General features: G+C 36.3%; 1 protein-coding gene across 5 annotated transcripts in view; it reads left to right on the top strand.

The window, feature by feature from the left end:
* The window catches only part of SF3B1 (splicing factor 3b subunit 1), a 59,395-nt gene extending 41,774 nt beyond the window's left edge, over positions 1-17,621 (top strand). For 2 of the 5 annotated variants that reach the window (XM_001500168.6, XM_005601662.4), the window contains 19 exons: positions 3,143-3,380; positions 4,324-4,536; positions 4,794-4,915; positions 6,465-6,662; positions 6,756-6,857; positions 7,380-7,559; positions 8,335-8,421; positions 8,554-8,824; positions 9,116-9,261; positions 9,368-9,514; positions 9,655-9,780; positions 10,474-10,695; positions 10,987-11,169; positions 11,255-11,366; positions 12,852-12,972; positions 13,280-13,411; positions 14,554-14,826; positions 16,634-16,850; positions 17,135-17,621. In XM_001500168.6, coding sequence (XP_001500218.3) covers positions 3,143-3,380; positions 4,324-4,536; positions 4,794-4,915; positions 6,465-6,662; positions 6,756-6,857; positions 7,380-7,559; positions 8,335-8,421; positions 8,554-8,824; positions 9,116-9,261; positions 9,368-9,514; positions 9,655-9,780; positions 10,474-10,695; positions 10,987-11,169; positions 11,255-11,366; positions 12,852-12,972; positions 13,280-13,411; positions 14,554-14,826; positions 16,634-16,850; positions 17,135-17,293 — 3,249 coding nt within the window. In that variant the 3' untranslated portion in view covers positions 17,294-17,621. Of the gene's footprint in view, positions 1-3,142; positions 3,381-4,323; positions 4,537-4,793; positions 4,916-6,464; positions 6,663-6,755; positions 6,858-7,379; positions 7,560-8,334; positions 8,422-8,553; positions 8,825-9,115; positions 9,262-9,367; positions 9,515-9,654; positions 9,781-10,473; positions 10,696-10,986; positions 11,170-11,254; positions 11,367-12,385; positions 12,456-12,851; positions 12,973-13,279; positions 13,412-14,553; positions 14,827-16,633; positions 16,851-17,134 lie in introns of those variants that run through there. The other 3 variants (XR_011428330.1, XR_002801324.2, XR_011428329.1) reach the window with 2 other exon arrangements.
* Positions 17,622-18,223: the final 602 nt, after the last annotated feature.

Here is an 18,223-nt window from a genome sequence, read left to right as displayed (position 1 = left end):
CTGCCACAGCATGGCCGCCAACGAGTGGTGTAGGTCCACAGCGCCTGGAAACTGAACCCAGGCTGCTGAAACAGAGCACACTGAACTTTACCACTAGACCACGGGGCTGGTCCCCCATTTTCATCTTTAAAGAAAAACAAACAAAAAACTGCAGGAAACCATCCTTTGACTTTCACATCTCCTTTCAGCTGCCATCCCATTTCTGTCTCCTTTTGCCACAAAAACTCATGCTTTGAATCAGTTGTCTGTACTTGCTCTCTTGGCTTATCTAGTCTTTCGCTTGCACCACTCCACCAAAACATCTCTTGTCAAGATCACTCGACCTGCTTGTTGCTAAATCCAAAGATCAAGTCTCAGTCCTCGTATTACCCAGCGTATCAGTAGCATTTGACATTCCTTGATACCCTTTTCTTTCTTAGCTTCAGTCTCTCTTGATTCTCTTTTTTTTTTTTTTTTTTTTTGAGGAAGATTAGCCCTGAGCTAACTACTGCCAATCCTCCTCTTTTTGCTGAGGAAGACTGGCCCTGAGCTAACATCCGTGCCCATCTTCCTCTGCTTTATACACAGGACGCCTATCACAGCATGGCTTTTGCCTAGGGGTGCCATGTCCGCAGTTGGGATCTGAACCGGTGAATCCCGGGCTGCTGAGAAGTAGAACGTGCGCGCTTAACCACTGCGCCACCTGGCCGGCCCCTCTCTTGATTCTCTTAATATCCCTCACTGGCTGCTGTTCCTCAGTCGTGTTTGCTGGATATTCCTCAGCTTGCTTGACTTTGTGGTCTTCTAGGGCTCAGTCCTTGGACCTCTTTGCTATCTAAACTCACTCTGTAGGATCTCATTCCTGTCTTTGCATACTATCTCTGTCAGACAATGCCCAGATTTACAAATCTGCCCCCTAATTCTGTGTTCCTTGGACCTGACATGTTTACTTGAATGTTTAGTAAGTGTTTCTGAGTCAACATTTCTAAAATAAAATTACTGATTTTCTCTACTCATTCACCCCTCTCCACCCTACTCCCCTGTCTGTTGGCTCAAACCAAACCCTTAGGAGTCATTTCAGGGCCGTCCTGTACTCCTTTCTTAGTTCTCTTACCCCCTATCCTATCCATAGTTAGCCCCACCTTTAAATACCTTCAGAATCTAGCCACTTTTCATGACGTCTGTACTGTTCCCACTATTGACTCTAGCATGGCTTGACTACTGCAGATTTATTTACAAATCAGGAACAATCTGTCAGACCATGGCAGTATTTTCCCAAATCCAGAATTGGGAAGTACTAAACTTAATACATAATTTCCAAATAATTTAGTTTAAGAGAGTTCCTGAGGACTTCCCATTTGCTTGCTGACTTGTGAGAAGATTTGGTTCTGCAGAATATGAATTATTATTAACTTCAATTCTGTGGTTGACATTCAGCACTAGTTTTAAAAACTTGGGGGGCCGGCCCGGTGGTGCAGCGGTTAAGTGCGGATGTTCCACTTCGGTGACTCGGAGTTCATCGGTTTGGATCCCGGCTGTGGCCATGGCACCGGTTGGCAAAAGCCATGCTGTGGTAGGCATCCCACATATAAAGTAGAGGAAGATGGGCATGGATGTTAGCTCAGGGCCAGTCTTCCTCAGCAAAAAGAGGAGGATTGGCAGCAGTGAGCTCAGGGCTAATCTTGCTCAAAAAAAAAACTTGGAAAGAGAAGCTTGTCCTGCTGGTATCTGTTTAACTGTATGCTTGTGATAATTAGACGCAAGATAGATGTCTGTCTTATAAAAACTAGAGATTCAAACCATGTTTTCTTTTGTTCTGTTCATTTAACACAACTCTATCCTAATCATGACTGTGGGAATTACAATGGATAATAGGAAGAATTTATTTCTAACCTGATTGAATAGGAGGGGCAGTTGCCAGAAATGAGATTTTGAACAATTTATGTGCTTTACCCACCTAATTGAGAATTTCTCAACATTTTTAAAGAAAAAAATACCAAGTCTTAAATTTGTTCTGGTATTTATGCACATTTGCAAGCATAAAGTTAGATAAAAGTCTTGTGTTGGATAGAGCATCCAACTTTAAAACAAATACATAAAAGTATATTACAGGGGCTGGCCCCGTGGCCGAGCGGTTAAGTTCGCGCTCTCCGCTGCAGGGGGCCCAGTGTTTCGTTGGTTCGAATCCTGGGTGCGGACATGACACTGCTCATCAAACCACGCTGAGGCAGCGTCCCACATGCCACAACTAGAAGGACCCACAACAAAGAATATACAACTATGTACCGGGGGGCTTTGGGGAGAAAAAGGAAAAAATAAAAAAAATCTTTAAAAAAAAAAAAATATATTACAAAACCTATACTAATGAGTGTAGGTTTATGCATACTTCTATGAGCTATTATTTAAATACAAATTTTGTTTTGCTTACAGTAAATCTCCTGCTACTTTGCTATGACACTGTGCGGGTTCTTTTGCTGTCATGTGCTGTCTGATGCCCTACATCATGCTCTCCTTGTCTCTATTTGAACTGCAGTGGAAGCTTTGATTACTTAAATCCACTTTTAATCTTTTTTCACTAATTTTTCCAGCGTCAGTTAGAGTAATAGTATCACACACATGATTGTAAATGTAAAATATCAAGGATTGAAATCATGTGGCAGTATCTAGTTATAAAATAATTTACCCAGATCATTCAGAACATACCTATGTTAATTAAACACACTCAACGAAAACACAAAAATAGTTATTTCTTAGTGAGGACTCATCAGTATATGTCCCTATATTGGTACAATTAAACATTGATATAATTAAAGCTGAAATTCTTTGATTACAGATTACAGAGAGAAGCTGGAGTGATTTTCCCAGTTATGGAGCCATTAGTGGCATATCCAAGATTCATACCCAAAATACATTGTTTTGTATTTAGGAGTTTTTTTGTATCTAGAGATTTTTCACTGCTTCAGATTAAGACTTTATGAATTGTTCTTAGCCATAAACATATTTGATAGAAAGTAGGTATCTTTTAAGCAGAAGGATAATCTACTCTAATTCATAGAGACTAGAACTGAAACATTTATTTTTTTAGAATTTAACAGAAATTTTCTAGTTATTTTTATGTGAGTGTGTAGGTGTTTGAAATAATTTTGTTTTTTGCTTTGTTAAGACCCCCGGACATACCCCTTCCTTAAGATGGGATGAGACACCAGGTCGTGCAAAGGGAAGTGAGACTCCTGGAGCAACCCCAGGCTCAAAAATATGGGATCCTACACCTAGTCACACACCAGCTGGAGCTGCTACTCCTGGACGAGGTGATACACCAGGCCACGCGACGCCAGGCCATGGAGGCGCAACTTCCAGTGCTCGTAAAAACAGATGGGATGAGACCCCCAAAACAGAAAGAGGTACTTCTTGTGGAGTCTGAGTGTGTGTTTGGGTGAAACCTTGATTTGAAGAGTGGTATGTTTGTAGGCCGATAGCTTGCCCTCTTGTTCTGGGTGGACGGGTAGATTATATGCCTGTTTCTTTTCACTTTGTGAACATGTTTAAGATTTATTTTAGGAAGAACATTAGGAGAAAGTCAAGTTTGTAGACCATAACCTTTTGTTTTTTATTATGGTAAAATACACATAAAGTTTACCCTTTTCACCATTTTAAGTGTACAATTCATTGCCATTAAGTACATTCACAGTATTGTGCAACCATCACCACTATTCATTTCTAGAACTTTTTCATCATCCCAAACAGAAGCTCTGTACCCATTAAACAATAACTCCCCATTCCCTCCTCCTCCTAGTCCCTGGGAACCTCTGTTCTACTTTATGTATAAACTTGTCTCAGTGTCTTGTTTTTTGTGTAAACTGTCCGAAGCTGTATTTCATTACCATTTATGAGATTGGCTTTGGCAAGTTAAGATTTAATAGTACATTTCCTATATTAAAATTTCATAAAGAATTTTTAATGACATGGGAGAGTGTTTAATTTGTAATGGATGAAGGAAGAAGTGTAGAATTGTATGTGTAGAGTAATCTCATCTCTATGGGCAAATGAAAAGTGGCTCAAGATACATAAAGTGGCTATCTCTGGGTTGTGATAAAAGTGCTTTGTTCTATTGTCCTTTTCCTCAATGGCTACTGTGTATTGTTTTTGTAATCAGTGGAAAACAAACAGAAAATAGTGAAGGAGGATAAATATGAAATGAAACATTAAAACTTTTAATGGATCTCCATTTTAGATATCTCCCGTTTTTGAACTTGATCAGTTTGAGTATGTTAGCTGTTTGAGAGTAAACAGTAATTTTTTGCTGATTGTTAAAATTTTACACTTATTCGCTCTTTTTCTTTAAAGATACTCCTGGACATGGAAGTGGATGGGCTGAGACTCCTCGAACAGATCGAGGTGGAGATTCAATTGGTGAAACACCAACTCCTGGAGCCAGTAAAAGAAAATCACGTTGGGATGAAACACCGGCTAGTCAGATGGGTGGAAGCACTCCTGTTCTGACCCCGGGAAAAACACCAATTGGCACACCAGCCATGAACATGGCTACCCCTACTCCAGGTAGAAAGAAACTCTCTCCTTGAAAATAATATTTTTTTCCTAGAAATATTTTGAATTATTTTTTTGTGGTTTTCTGTGTGCTGTTAATGCCTATTTTTAGCAAGAATGACAGGATATAAAAAGAAATCTTGGTTCGAGTTTATGATATAAAAGCAGTTAAATATTAGAGTTGATCTTAACTGTCTTATATCCCAAGCACTTCAGTAAGGATAAAGTCTTGCATTATAGATTGTTACAGAAATTTCCTTTTTTGGTAGGCCACATTATGAGTATGACTCCTGAACAGCTTCAGGCTTGGCGGTGGGAGAGAGAAATTGATGAGAGAAATCGCCCACTTTCTGATGAAGAATTAGATGCTATGTTCCCAGAAGGGTATAAGGTAATAAAAGTCAATATGAATGTGGTAGTGTTTGGGGTGTGAATTTTATTTTAAATATTCTTTGAAAAATTAATTGGTCAAGTTTACGTTTGCCTTGCCCAAGTTTACTGCTACCATTCCATTCTTTTAGCTGTTTCCAAGTATATTTCAGTTCCAAAAAGTAATAGAGATGAAAAGAAAGGAATGACTTGAAGCTTTTATTACTTTTAGAAGGTGAGAAATCTCAAGGACTTCTAGGACCATATTTTGAGAACTGCTGCCTTAGGGGTATGGAATAGCTTGCTGCTTCAGTTTATCAGCACTCCCAGGGTTAAGCTCACATTAGATCTGAGTTATTTTACTTGGTACCTCACAAAGGTTTGTGTATTTAAGTTCATGGATTGCCAATGAACACAAAAGAATATTCTCTCTTTACCATAGCAGCTTGAAGAATTTTCTTTTGAACTATAAAATTTTCTAGATACCTGGGACTCAGGGACCATTTGCTGGTCTAAAGGTAGTCTGTGGTCATATAGCTGGTGTCCTAACCAGGCCTAGAACCTGAGTCATCTGATGGCCTTTACAGAGCCTTTTCTGCCAATTCCTATTATTTTTTAATAGTTTGTATTTTTCCCCCATTAGGTTTGTATTAGAGTATTTATTTCAAGTATGCATGAATGTCTGTTTATAACTTCTTGTAGCGTCCACACGATGCTGTGGGTATAGACACTCTGCAACCTACCATAATTACTTGTCGCTTAATGATAGGGATACATTCTCAGAAATGCATCGTTAGGCAGTTTCTTCACGGTGCACATCATTGAGTATACTTACACAAACCTAGATGGTATAGCATACTGCACATCTAGTACTCCTCTTTGGGGACTACTGTTGTATATGTGTTCCATCAGTGACGGAAATGTTGTTATGCAGTGCATGACTGTTGACTGCCTGAGTGTGTCTCAATTGCAGTCATTGATTTCCTTAATATAAATAGGAAGGAAATATCCTCCTTAGTGAATCTTTAATGATTTTTTTGCTTTAATCAAATGATGTCTATTTTACAGGGCTTTGGTAAATATTTTGGTTTTAGTTTTTATGCACTTAACTCATTTTTATAGAGTGACTTGAATATTAAGATTTACTTCTATAGTTCAGAAATTTATGTGAATGATTTTTCATTTTGTTATTAAAATATAACCTCTTATGTTATGTGCATTTTGTGAGCTTATTTCCATTAATATGACGTGTTGGCTCCCCAACGTGTTTATGTAAATTGATAGTTGAAAATGATCAGAATTTTATTAGCCTGCTTCATGTATCTCCTCATTTCTCTGCACTCATAATATACTTCAAATTTTAATTAGCAGATGAGGACTATGAGTATTTGTCATACATATTTTAGTCTTACAATTAACATAGAAAAATAGGCTTGATGTTAAGTCTTGTCTCCAAGCAAAAAGCTTCCTAGCTAGTAAACTAAAATATTTTAAGTGCAAATATTATTCATTATGTTATTCCTTACCTTATAAAGTCAAGACAATCCTAAACTGTCTTTTAATTGTATTAGGTACTTCCCCCTCCAGCTGGTTATGTTCCTATTCGAACTCCAGCTCGAAAGCTGACAGCAACTCCAACACCTTTGGGTGGTATGACTGGTTTCCATATGCAAACTGAAGATAGAACTATGAAAAGTGTTAATGACCAGCCATCTGGAAATCTTCCATTTTTGAAGCCTGATGATATTCAGTACTTTGATAAACTTTTGGTAAGTGATAATAGAAATAAAATATTTTTTATTTAGGAGTTACAAATCGTAATGTTTCAAGCTATCTTTAAATTTTTTTCTTTTTACTATTAGGTTGATGTTGATGAATCAACACTTAGTCCAGAAGAGCAAAAAGAGAGAAAAATAATGAAGTTGCTTTTAAAAATTAAGAATGGAACACCTCCAATGAGAAAGGTAAATACCAGTTAATTAAATCATCATGTTCTTTGTAATTCTGTTTAGAAATTTATAGTTAACCTCTTCACCTTTACCAAGGGCATAGAATGAGGAAAAGAAAGATGTGCAGTATGAAGGATTTAGCTTTTTAATCAAAGAATATTATGCTCATAAGGATGTTTAAAAATGAAAACATGCTGAAGGCTCTAAGACAATTAGTGGAATCATGCGAGGAAGTGTATTAGCATCATACGTGGCTTGAAGATGGGCGATCCTGTAGGGGAAGTTAAGAGGGTGTTTTATGTTACGTCCCTGTGGCTCGTGTTCTACTAAATTACTCTTTTGGAATTAACTGAAAATATTGAACTTCTGTCATAGGAGTTCACACTTCAGAGTAATTTTGATGGGAGCGAACTCGTGCTACTACTGTCTGTGAAGTTTACACTAAAATATTAAGTAACAGAAAATCATGGAGTAATTTGTTCATTCAAAATGCTTAATTATAAAGAAAGACACCTTTTACTCTTTTTTTCCCCCCAGGCTGCATTGCGTCAGATTACTGATAAAGCTCGTGAATTTGGAGCTGGTCCTTTGTTTAATCAGATTCTTCCTCTACTGATGTCTCCTACACTTGAGGATCAAGAGCGTCATTTACTTGTGAAAGTTATTGATAGAATATTATACAAACTTGATGACTTAGTTCGACCGTATGTGCACAAGGTTGGTTTGTTGTTGTCCTCAAGTAGAGTTTCTCATGGTTTGGTATGTTTTAATATAAAAGGAATTCATGGGTTTTTTTTTAATAGCTTATTTTGTGTATTTGTGAAATTTAAAAATTCTAAAAAAGTAATACCCGATGCTATGCATTCAAAATAAAAAGGGAAGTTTCACCCCCTTGTGCAAAACACTCAGAGTTAACCAATGTTAACACAGAGTTAACCAATGTTAAATTTACAACTTCTCCCAGACCTTTTTCTTTGCACAAGCGTGCATCACACATAGACAAACAGAAGTGTACATAGATGTGACCTTTTGCTGTCTTTACCATAATGGGTTTGTATTATTCATATTTTTCCTTTGCTTTTATTGACACTAGATTAGGATGAGAAAATGTTTCTACAGCATACCATTTAGTCCATTTAGTGTTAAGAACCATTTTTTTGCTTGTGGTAATTACGACTTACAGTTGTAACATGCGGATAGATGTGTAAGTTATCTTTTTTAAAATACTGAATATTTGTTAGTTTATGTGGTTAACAGTTCTCCCAAATTTTCATATGGAGTTTAAAATCGTATAATTAAAATTCTTAATTTGTCTCTTGATTAACAAAGTCCTGTAGTTATAAACTTCCTAGTAAAATGGTTTTGTATACTTGTGTTTTTAAATTACATAAATGATATGCTATGATAAGAATATTCCCTATATGTATTTAATTCTGTTACATGAGTATGGCGTCAGTAATTGTGTGAAAACATAGCTCCTTCTCTTTTTCAGATCCTTGTCGTCATTGAACCGTTGTTGATTGATGAAGATTACTATGCTAGAGTGGAAGGCCGAGAGATTATTTCTAATTTGGCAAAGGTATTTACGTTAATTGTATTTCTAGAGAAGAAAATTTTATATCTGTTGATGGGATTATTTGGTTATAGAAGGAAGTGGTTGAGGGTTAATGTTATCAGCTCATGACCGTGTCCTTTTTCGTTGGCCTTTCAGGCTGCTGGTCTGGCTACTATGATCTCCACCATGAGACCTGATATAGATAACATGGACGAATATGTCCGTAACACAACAGCTAGAGCTTTTGCTGTTGTAGCCTCTGCCCTGGGCATTCCTTCATTATTGCCCTTCTTAAAAGCTGTGTGCAAAAGCAAGAAGTCCTGGCAAGCAAGACACACTGGTATTAAGATTGTACAGCAGATAGCTATTCTTATGGGCTGTGCCATCTTGCCACATCTCAGAAGTTTAGTTGAAATCATTGAACACGGTAAGTTCTAATATAACTTTGTCTATCTTTCATAAGATAGGTGTTTTGAAATTTTGGCTGCTGATTTAGAGAAATGGAAAGGCTTTAACTACATAAACACCGTATAGTTTATGATGGGATTTGTAATATCTCCTAATAGGCTGTGGTTCATATGGGCTTTTGTTGAATTTTGTCTAATGTGCACAGATTCTGCAATTTGACTAAATGGTTAGATGTATTGCTAGAATTTGAATGATGTTGTGGCAGTTAGGTAACATTGCTTAGTTAAAACACCTGTGTTTGGTTTTCTAGGTCTCGTGGATGAGCAGCAGAAGGTTCGGACCATTAGTGCTTTGGCCATTGCTGCCTTGGCTGAAGCAGCAACTCCTTATGGTATCGAATCTTTTGATTCTGTGTTAAAACCTCTGTGGAAGGGTATCCGCCAACACAGAGGAAAGGTAGGTCCACCAATTCGATTTTATTTTTCTTTTGATGTCTGCTCACTGATGCTAAGGTGCCCTAAATGGAATATACTAAGGATATGCATATTTTATTTTGAAATAGGGTTTGGCTGCTTTCTTAAAGGCTATTGGGTATCTTATTCCTCTCATGGATGCAGAATATGCTAACTACTATACTAGAGAAGTGATGTTAATCCTTATTCGAGAATTCCAGTCTCCTGATGAAGAAATGAAGAAAATTGTGCTGAAGGTAATTGTTTCAAATTGTTGTTCATCTAAATTGGGTGTGTTTCATGGTTCAAAGAGAATTTTAAAGCATTTTTTAAAAAACGAAACTATTGTATATTAAATCTGGACTGTGTTTACTAATATTATTTTTTAATCTTTTAGGTGGTAAAGCAGTGTTGTGGAACAGATGGTGTAGAAGCAAACTACATTAAAACAGAGATCCTTCCTCCTTTTTTTAAACATTTCTGGCAACATAGAATGGCTTTGGATAGAAGAAACTACCGACAGGTGAGCTTTTATTGTAAAAAATATTTTCAGAAATTCTTTCAGCTGATTCTCTAGTCAATTTGAATGCATGTTACACATAATTTTTTGCCCTGATTACCTCACAGTTTGTATGTGCTTGATTGTAAAATGGAGATGGATTTTAGTCAGCAAATTAACTTCCATTTTGACTTTGCATTCTAGGATAAACACCCAGTTATGAGTTGAGTCTTTGTCTAGTAAATGAAACACTTGGTCTGGCTAAGTGAAACAGATATACAGTCTTATCTTGATTTTTAATCACCTTGATTTAGACTCACAGTAAAATCTTTTTCGGAGCCGGCCTGGTGGTGTAGTGGTTAAGTTCCTGTGCTCTGCTTTGGCAGTCCAGGGTTTGCAGGTTTGGATCCCAGGCACAGACCTACACACTGCTCAAGCCATGCTGTGGAGGCATCCCACATACAAAATAGAGGAAGACCGGCACAGATGTTAGCTCAGTGACAGTCTTCCTCAGGCAAAGGATGTTAGCTCAGGGCCAATCTTCTTCACCAAAAAAAAAATTTCTTTTTAGTCACTTTTTTCTTAAGGTTTTTCAAATTGGAGTTAATCCTTCTCATCTTACTAGCTGGATAGTACTTTCGAATGTTCAGTTTTTGTAATATCTCTCTATTTTCTTGAGAGAGCAATAAATTTAATACTTTTTCCTCCTCTCTTTAGTTAGTTGATACTACTGTGGAGTTGGCAAACAAAGTAGGTGCAGCAGAAATTATATCCAGGATTGTGGATGATTTGAAAGATGAAGCTGAACAGTACAGAAAGATGGTGATGGAGACAATTGAGAAAATCATGGGCAACTTGGGAGCAGCAGATATTGATCATAAACTTGAAGAACAACTGATTGATGGTATTCTTTATGCTTTTCAAGAACAGACTACAGAGGTAATGATACTAATTCTTATGGCAAGTTGCCACTGACTTTCATGTCTGTAAAAAAGCATATTACTTTTTTAAGCAAATATTGTCACTAAAAAGCAATTTAATTTGAAAGAATTTTTTAAATGCTCATGTTCTTACTCACTTGGCTTTGAGGAAATATTCTCCTACCTCAAAGTTTTAGATATGGTTTTGTTTAAAAAACTAAATATTAACATATTTCAGCTTTAGTCACAAACTGAATTCTAGTTTCCACTGAATGTAGTTTCTTAATTTAACTTAGTTTTTCTTTTTTAGGACTCAGTAATGTTGAACGGCTTTGGCACAGTGGTCAATGCTCTTGGCAAACGAGTCAAACCTTACTTGCCTCAGATCTGTGGTACAGTTTTGTGGCGATTAAATAACAAATCAGCCAAAGTTAGGCAGCAGGCAGCTGACTTGATCTCTCGAACTGCTGTTGTCATGAAGACTTGTCAAGAGGTAAACTTTTGTGTCAGATTCTTATTTCTTTGCCAGATGGTTTAATGTGAATAGTAACATTTTAACATTACTTGTTTTATTACAGGAAAAATTGATGGGGCACTTGGGTGTTGTTTTGTATGAGTATTTGGGTGAAGAGTACCCTGAAGTGTTGGGCAGCATTCTTGGAGCACTGAAGGCCATTGTAAACGTAATAGGTATGGAGTTTGCTGGTCACGTAAGAATTTGTTTTGTCTTTTAACTTTCTTTGGTTTTTGAAGGTAAAATACAGAATCATAATTTAGGAGTTGAGTAGTGATTTCTGATGCTTTGTTTTAAGCACTTGAAAATTTTAGTTAAGTCAGGGGATGTCACAAAAGTCTTGTCTCCCAAAATCCACTTATATTTTACTTTAAAAGAGAAAAGAGGGCAAATTTAGGACCTGCAAGAGAGGTGGGAATAGTCACAACTGAAAAATCTTTGAAGTCATAGAATAGAGGACCCTAACAAAAATTAGCGTCTCACCTGAAGCATATTCTGTGTAGATAGGGAGAAGACCGCTCATAAGTTTCAGGACAAAAGAGTAGATATTTACTCAACCTTGAACTAGTAAATGATTATCGCAGGTTTTTGTGCTTGATAATCAAGTTCCAGGAACATAACCAGGGAGAAAAAAGTAAATTGCTCAAGATTATCTTATCTTTATTTCTATCCAATTCCTTAAAACTGTCCATTCAGTTTTCTAACTCAAAGTAAGACGTGTATATTTCAAATGCTTTTAGGTTTGGAGAGCTAAGATTTTATTTTTAAAGGGCTTTATGATGAAGTGAACAAATAGTCTCTTGTGTTTAATCCTTTATTCTGATTGAGCGTGACTGTTGCAAAAGTAACTTCTGCAGAGTTTAGAGAGGGCACAACAACCTAGCAGGTCATGTAGCTGGCTGTGATAGCCAGTGTTTTTCTCATTTTAGCAAGGGGTTTTTATGCAGTATAGGAGATCTTTGAACCTTTGCATTTATGTATAATCCCAGTTCAGCCCTGTCCTCTACACTTGAAGATAGCTACTTGCTGGAAATCAGTTACGTGGCCACTTGTGGGGCTCTGGTTTGCAGGGAGTTATAAACCATATTGTTGGTCCAGGGAAACATGGGAAAAAGAATGGAGAGAGAATCAGAGCAAGCAGTTCTAGTTAGAGCAAGAGCCCCTGCCAGCTGCCTCCTTTTTTCTCTCTTCATAGGTGTAAATACCATCCAAGTATGCCCTGCATTGCAGGGAGACTGGAGATCTGTTTGTTTTGCAGTTAAAGGGTAAGGGGGCCCTTTCTGGAAAATTTTGCTTTAATTTACATGTCTACCTCTGGCATATATTGTTGTGTATGGCCGGAACATAAGCTGTCCCCATATTTTAAATATCAGTGTACAAATACATTTCAGAACCAAATAAAACTTTTTTTGTTGTTGAGTATCCATCATTCTTTAAATCACTTCGCTAATTTTTTTCATTTCTGTGCATAATCAGAAGTTGTTAATAAAACGTTAAAAACAATTCTGAGTCTGGTCAGAATCTGGGGCTTTTTTTTTTTCCATAGGCAGCTGTAAGTTTATATTTATGCCTAGTCATGTATATTACATTACTAAATAAAAGGTAAAATGAACAAAGTTTGCAGTTTAAATGTTGATAGTGTGTTGACTTCTATTAAATAGGTATGCATAAGATGACGCCCCCAATTAAGGATCTGCTGCCTAGACTCACTCCCATCTTAAAGAACAGGCATGAAAAAGTGCAAGAGAATTGTATTGATCTTGTTGGACGTATTGCTGACAGGTAAGCAGATTACCTAACATTTTTATAAGCAGTTTTGGTTTTCACATTGCAAATTTGCTTAAGGTTGCTAACCTAATTATATATGGTCAGGCTATCCAGTATTAGTATTTTCCATGAAATTTCTATTTGGGTGGTAATGGGGGAGGTGGCAATATAATTTTAAGACTAAATCATCCTTTCTGAAGAGGTAATAGTATTTTTACTTAATGCTCAAAATGAGTTGGATCATGTTTTGAGAACTGAATTTGCAAATTTGCCTTTTAAAACTTATTGTCACAAAAAAATTAACTTTTTTTCTTTAAATTAGGGGAGCTGAATATGTCTCTGCAAGAGAATGGATGAGGATTTGCTTTGAGCTTTTAGAGCTCTTAAAGGCTCACAAAAAAGCTATTCGTAGAGCCACAGTCAACACTTTTGGTTATATTGCAAAGGCCATCGGGTGAGTATTTACTTCCATATGTGTATTTTTTTACTTTATAATCAGCCCTTTGTGGTGTTGAAAAATGGTTCTGTTTCTGTAGAAATCTCTTTTAAGGCATGGTGTGAGTAATGCAGCTGAGAAAGCACTTTGTTTAACCACTGACCTTCAGCTTTTGAAATTCTCTTTTTAATTTTCAATTGAATTAAAATAGATGGGAAGTTGTAAAATTTTATTTAATCACACCAGATATTAACAGAGAGAAGCTACAGTTTTCAGAATAATTTCAAAGTTTTGTTGGTCCTTTTTTGAAAATTTCTTAAAACATTAAGGCGAGTTCTTAAAACAGCATAATTTAAGCCTCATGCTAATGCCTTATGTGTTTTTAAAATATTTTTCTAAAATTAATCAACAGACGACTGAATTATAGCTATTTTATTAGATAATCTGTGGTTATTTGCTTCCACTCCATCAGAACCACACTAGAAGAAACAGTCGTTGTAGAAAATGAGGTATTACACATGTACGTGTGGCTTAATAACAAAGGAAATGTTTTTAAGCAGTAAAACATAAAAGTCAGATTAATTAGTTGCCTCCTCCCCTTTTTGGTAGCAGTGATCTTTATTTTAGTGGTGATGTAGTCAAGAAATTGGCCACAAATAGCTGTTGTGCTAACTTTTTTAGGTCCTGTGTCCTCTCAGTTTGTGATAAAATAAATGCTTGAAGAAGGAGCATAGATACAGTAAAGGTGTATGGAAGGAAAGATAAGAAGAGGAAAATAGATTTGTGTGTTGTAGCCTGGAGACCACAGTTTGGGTGCTACTGTAAGGTTGCCTGGCTCTAGTGGCAATATGTTGACCACTCAAAGAGTTACTCGGTCTAAACATTCAATTTCTTTATATTTCAGGAAGTTTGCTAAAGACTGAAAATTACATTTGAAAATGAATCCATTTGAATTTTTTTCTTTAAAATGGGTGTTTTAATTTAAAGTTCTTAAGTAGAGACAATAATGGCTGGTGACTTGAAAGTATTGTATTTTATTGTAAAGTTACTAAGTTCCCAGTGATTGCTTACCATAAAGTTTCATTCCTTTGCATTTTTTCTTTTTCTTCCAAAGAAATTTTGACTTGTAATCTGTTTGCTGACACATTTGTTTTTTTCAGCCCTCATGATGTATTGGCTACACTTCTAAACAACCTCAAAGTTCAGGAAAGGCAGAACAGAGTTTGTACCACTGTAGCAATAGCTATTGTCGCCGAAACATGTTCACCCTTCACAGTACTACCTGCCTTAATGAATGAATACAGAGTTCCTGAACTGAATGTCCAAAATGGAGTGTTGAAATCTCTTTCCTTTTTGTTTGAATATATTGGTGAAATGGGAAAGGACTACATTTATGCTGTAACACCCTTGCTTGAAGATGCTTTAATGGATAGGTAAGTGACTTGCACTAAATGTAAGAAAGTAGTTACAGTTCTTCCTTTCTTTTAGAACTTATTGAAATAATTATTGTATGACCAATTTCTTGTGACGCAGGTAAAGAAGGGGAATACTGCCTGGCTTTTTATAAAACTGTAAATATGACTATAGTTATCTTCAAATAATATGTATGATATAGTAGTTCCCTAAATTTTCTCTTCCAAGTGCCCCCTCTTTTAGGCTAAATTCATTTCAAAAAACAGTAATCGATCAGCTTTTGTTTTAAAAATTAAAGTCAAATATAATTAGAGGAAATGATGAGCATGAACTTCTTGGTGTAGCAAAGAGTCCTGATCTTTCTACATTTTTGTCATTCAGGTGAAGCAAAAATATCTGTTAGGCTTTTGAACTATTGAACTTAGCCTGCCAGAGCCACACGATGCCATTGCAGGCCCCGTTTTTCAGATGGTGGCAGCCGATACAGTACTGCTTGAGTTATTTGACAGTCAGCTTCCTGATGTCTTTAACCATCTAGACTGACATATAGCAGTAAACACAAAAGTAACTGAAGAATGTGTAAGAGAAAGTTCGAGTCCAAGTAGTAAGGGAAAGGACTGTTTCGTTGGCTCTTTATTTTTCAGGAAAGCTATCAGGAAGATGTCTTTATCAAACATATCAGGAAGATTTCAGGAAAGATACTCAAGTTAGACCCCATTCAGTTACTTTTATCTACAGATTAAAATTACTCATTAATGACCTTTCAAAAGGGAGACTTAACAGGACTCAGCAAGTTATCACAAGGTATATGTGCAAGATATGGAAACAGAGTAAGAATTGTGCTTTGTAAAAGCCTATCACCTGGGGCCCAGTACAGTAAGAGTAAATCATACTCATACTCGCTCCGTATTCCTCACTGAGATGCGCCTCAGCATCATAGTGCAGTCATTGATGTATGTGACCTGCAGTTAAAACTTAGGTTCTGTGTACCAGTAAGCTGAGGGAGAAGCTCTGTCAAAAATTACCAAATGAAAAGAAACAGTACTTTATTTGGGAAATTTACTAGTGAAGAATATACTGCTTCACTATGATACCCAATAGATTAAACATTATTATGGTAAATAAGGAATGAAGATACCAGTAAGTTCAAGTATTTTTTTTTCTTACACCTTTAAGGTACTCTTACTACCTTTGAGGGCAAAGAGCATAAAATCATTTTTATACCCATCACAAACCCGTTATCTTATATTCATACTCACTTGAATAATTGTGAAATGAATAACTCAATGATTTGTAAGAAACAAATTCAGTTAACATGGGAGATGTTAAAGTTCTTATCTCTGTAGGTTTGAAAAAATTATTGATGGTTCTTCTTTTTCCCCAAATTGAGTTCTTCAGTGAAACAAAATTTACAAGGGAAGGGATTGAATTTTAATTTAGTTATCTGTTGTATACTAGTGTCAAATTACTTTCAAAGATTTAAAATGAAATATTGTTAATTATTGATATGTAAGAGTCATGTATCCCCTTTTTAGCAGCATACTAAAAGTATACTGCATAGGGCTCTCTTGCTCATATTCCTTTCAAAGGTTAATTACAAAATACAGCTTATTTTTGAGCCACGGTGAGGTTTGAGTCATCAAAGCAAAAATTCTCAAGTAGAATCCTAGTCATTCTAAAGGCATTTTATATCAGATACATGAGGTGTGAGGATGACTCTGAATCTGTTCCATGCACTGAATTTCTAACTTAGTTTCTAATGAACAGGCAAATATTTCCTATTAAACTAAGATTGTATCTTAACAAAGCATCCACCCTCCATTACAGGGACCTTGTACACAGACAGACGGCTAGTGCGGTGGTGCAACACATGTCACTTGGGGTTTATGGATTTGGTTGTGAAGATTCGCTGAATCACTTGTTGAACTACGTATGGCCCAATGTGTTTGAGACATCTCCCCATGTAATTCAGGCAGTTATGGGAGCTCTGGAGGGCCTGAGAGTTGCTATTGGACCATGTAGAATGTTGCAGTACTGTTTACAGGTAGGTTAAAAATTTTCAAAAGATTACTCAATGAAAAAAGTAATTTGGATAAATTAAATCCCTATTCCTAATCATAGTAGCTGTATTGTGCCATATGGGAAAACAGTTGTAGGGAGAGGGGGCTTAGATTTTGTCTTTGCCTACTGCAGTTTTAAGCAATTGTCAGGGCTGTTTTCTCTTAAAGGGAAATGTTTGGAATCATATCTTTATGGTTTGTTTGTTAGTTGTGTTAAGGTTATGTATGTTTTTGAAACTGAAATAATATAACCTCTTAATTATTTTAGGGTTTGTTTCACCCAGCCCGGAAAGTCAGAGATGTGTATTGGAAAATTTACAACTCCATCTACATTGGTTCACAGGATGCTCTCATAGCACATTACCCAAGAATCTACAATGATGATAAGAACACCTATATTCGTTACGAACTTGACTATATCTTATAATTTTATTGTTTATTTTGTGTTCAATGCACAGCTGTTTCACACCTTAAACTTGCTTCAATTTGGTGATGTAAACTTTTAAACATGCGGATCAGTGTAGTACTGGTCATAGAGGAAGAGCTAGAAATTCAGTAGCATGATTTTTAAATAACCTGTCTTTGTTTTTGATGTTAAACAGTAAATGCCAGTAGTGACCAAGAACACAGTGATTACACACACTATTCTGGAGGGATTTCATTTTTAATTCATCTTTATGAATATTTAGAATTCATTCCTTGTGTTTAAAGGGAATGTTTAATTGAGAAATAAACATTTGTGTACAAAATGCTAACTTGTGTGTGTTTTTTGAACATGACTTGTAAAATGCGGAAATTTGATAAAGTATTGGTTTGTGTAGAATAAGTGGCTTAATTTCATTTTCTGTCACTTGGCTTATAGAAAGTAGTTAGAATACAGATTATATAAAGTGATGGCATCTTTGTCAAAATTCCATTGTTCTGTTGATAATGACAATGAGAAGAGTAGCTGTGGGAGTGTTCACCTCAGACTAGCACAACCATTCCATCACCCTAGGAAATATAGCACCTGTGCTGAACTGTCTTGAATATTATTTTGCACTTACATAGCGCCTTTCATCTCTTGATTTCTCAAAATGCTTTATGAACACGTTTAAGGGAAGTGATTCAAGTCACCAGCTCTTAACGAGTCTGTGCTTAGAAAGTGGGGAAAGTATCTATTTCAAAACTGCCTTCTACCTATTGGGAGTGAGGCCACCTAAGTAATGCTAATAGAATAAGACAATCTTTGGGTTCTTTTCCGTGTCATAGGCCACTACTCAACAATGTATTTAGTAAATACCTGTTAAGCACCCACTGTATACCAGCCACTGTGCTTAGAATAGGGGATGCAAAGGTGCTTTTGACTTGCCCCTTG

The sequence above is a fragment of the Equus caballus genome, chromosome 18 (assembly GCF_041296265.1).
Source record: "Equus caballus isolate H_3958 breed thoroughbred chromosome 18, TB-T2T, whole genome shotgun sequence".
Taxonomy (NCBI): Eukaryota; Metazoa; Chordata; class Mammalia; order Perissodactyla; family Equidae; genus Equus; species Equus caballus.
The sequence above is the reverse complement of the archived record's forward strand: the minus strand, read 5'-3'. Positions and strand labels throughout refer to the sequence as shown.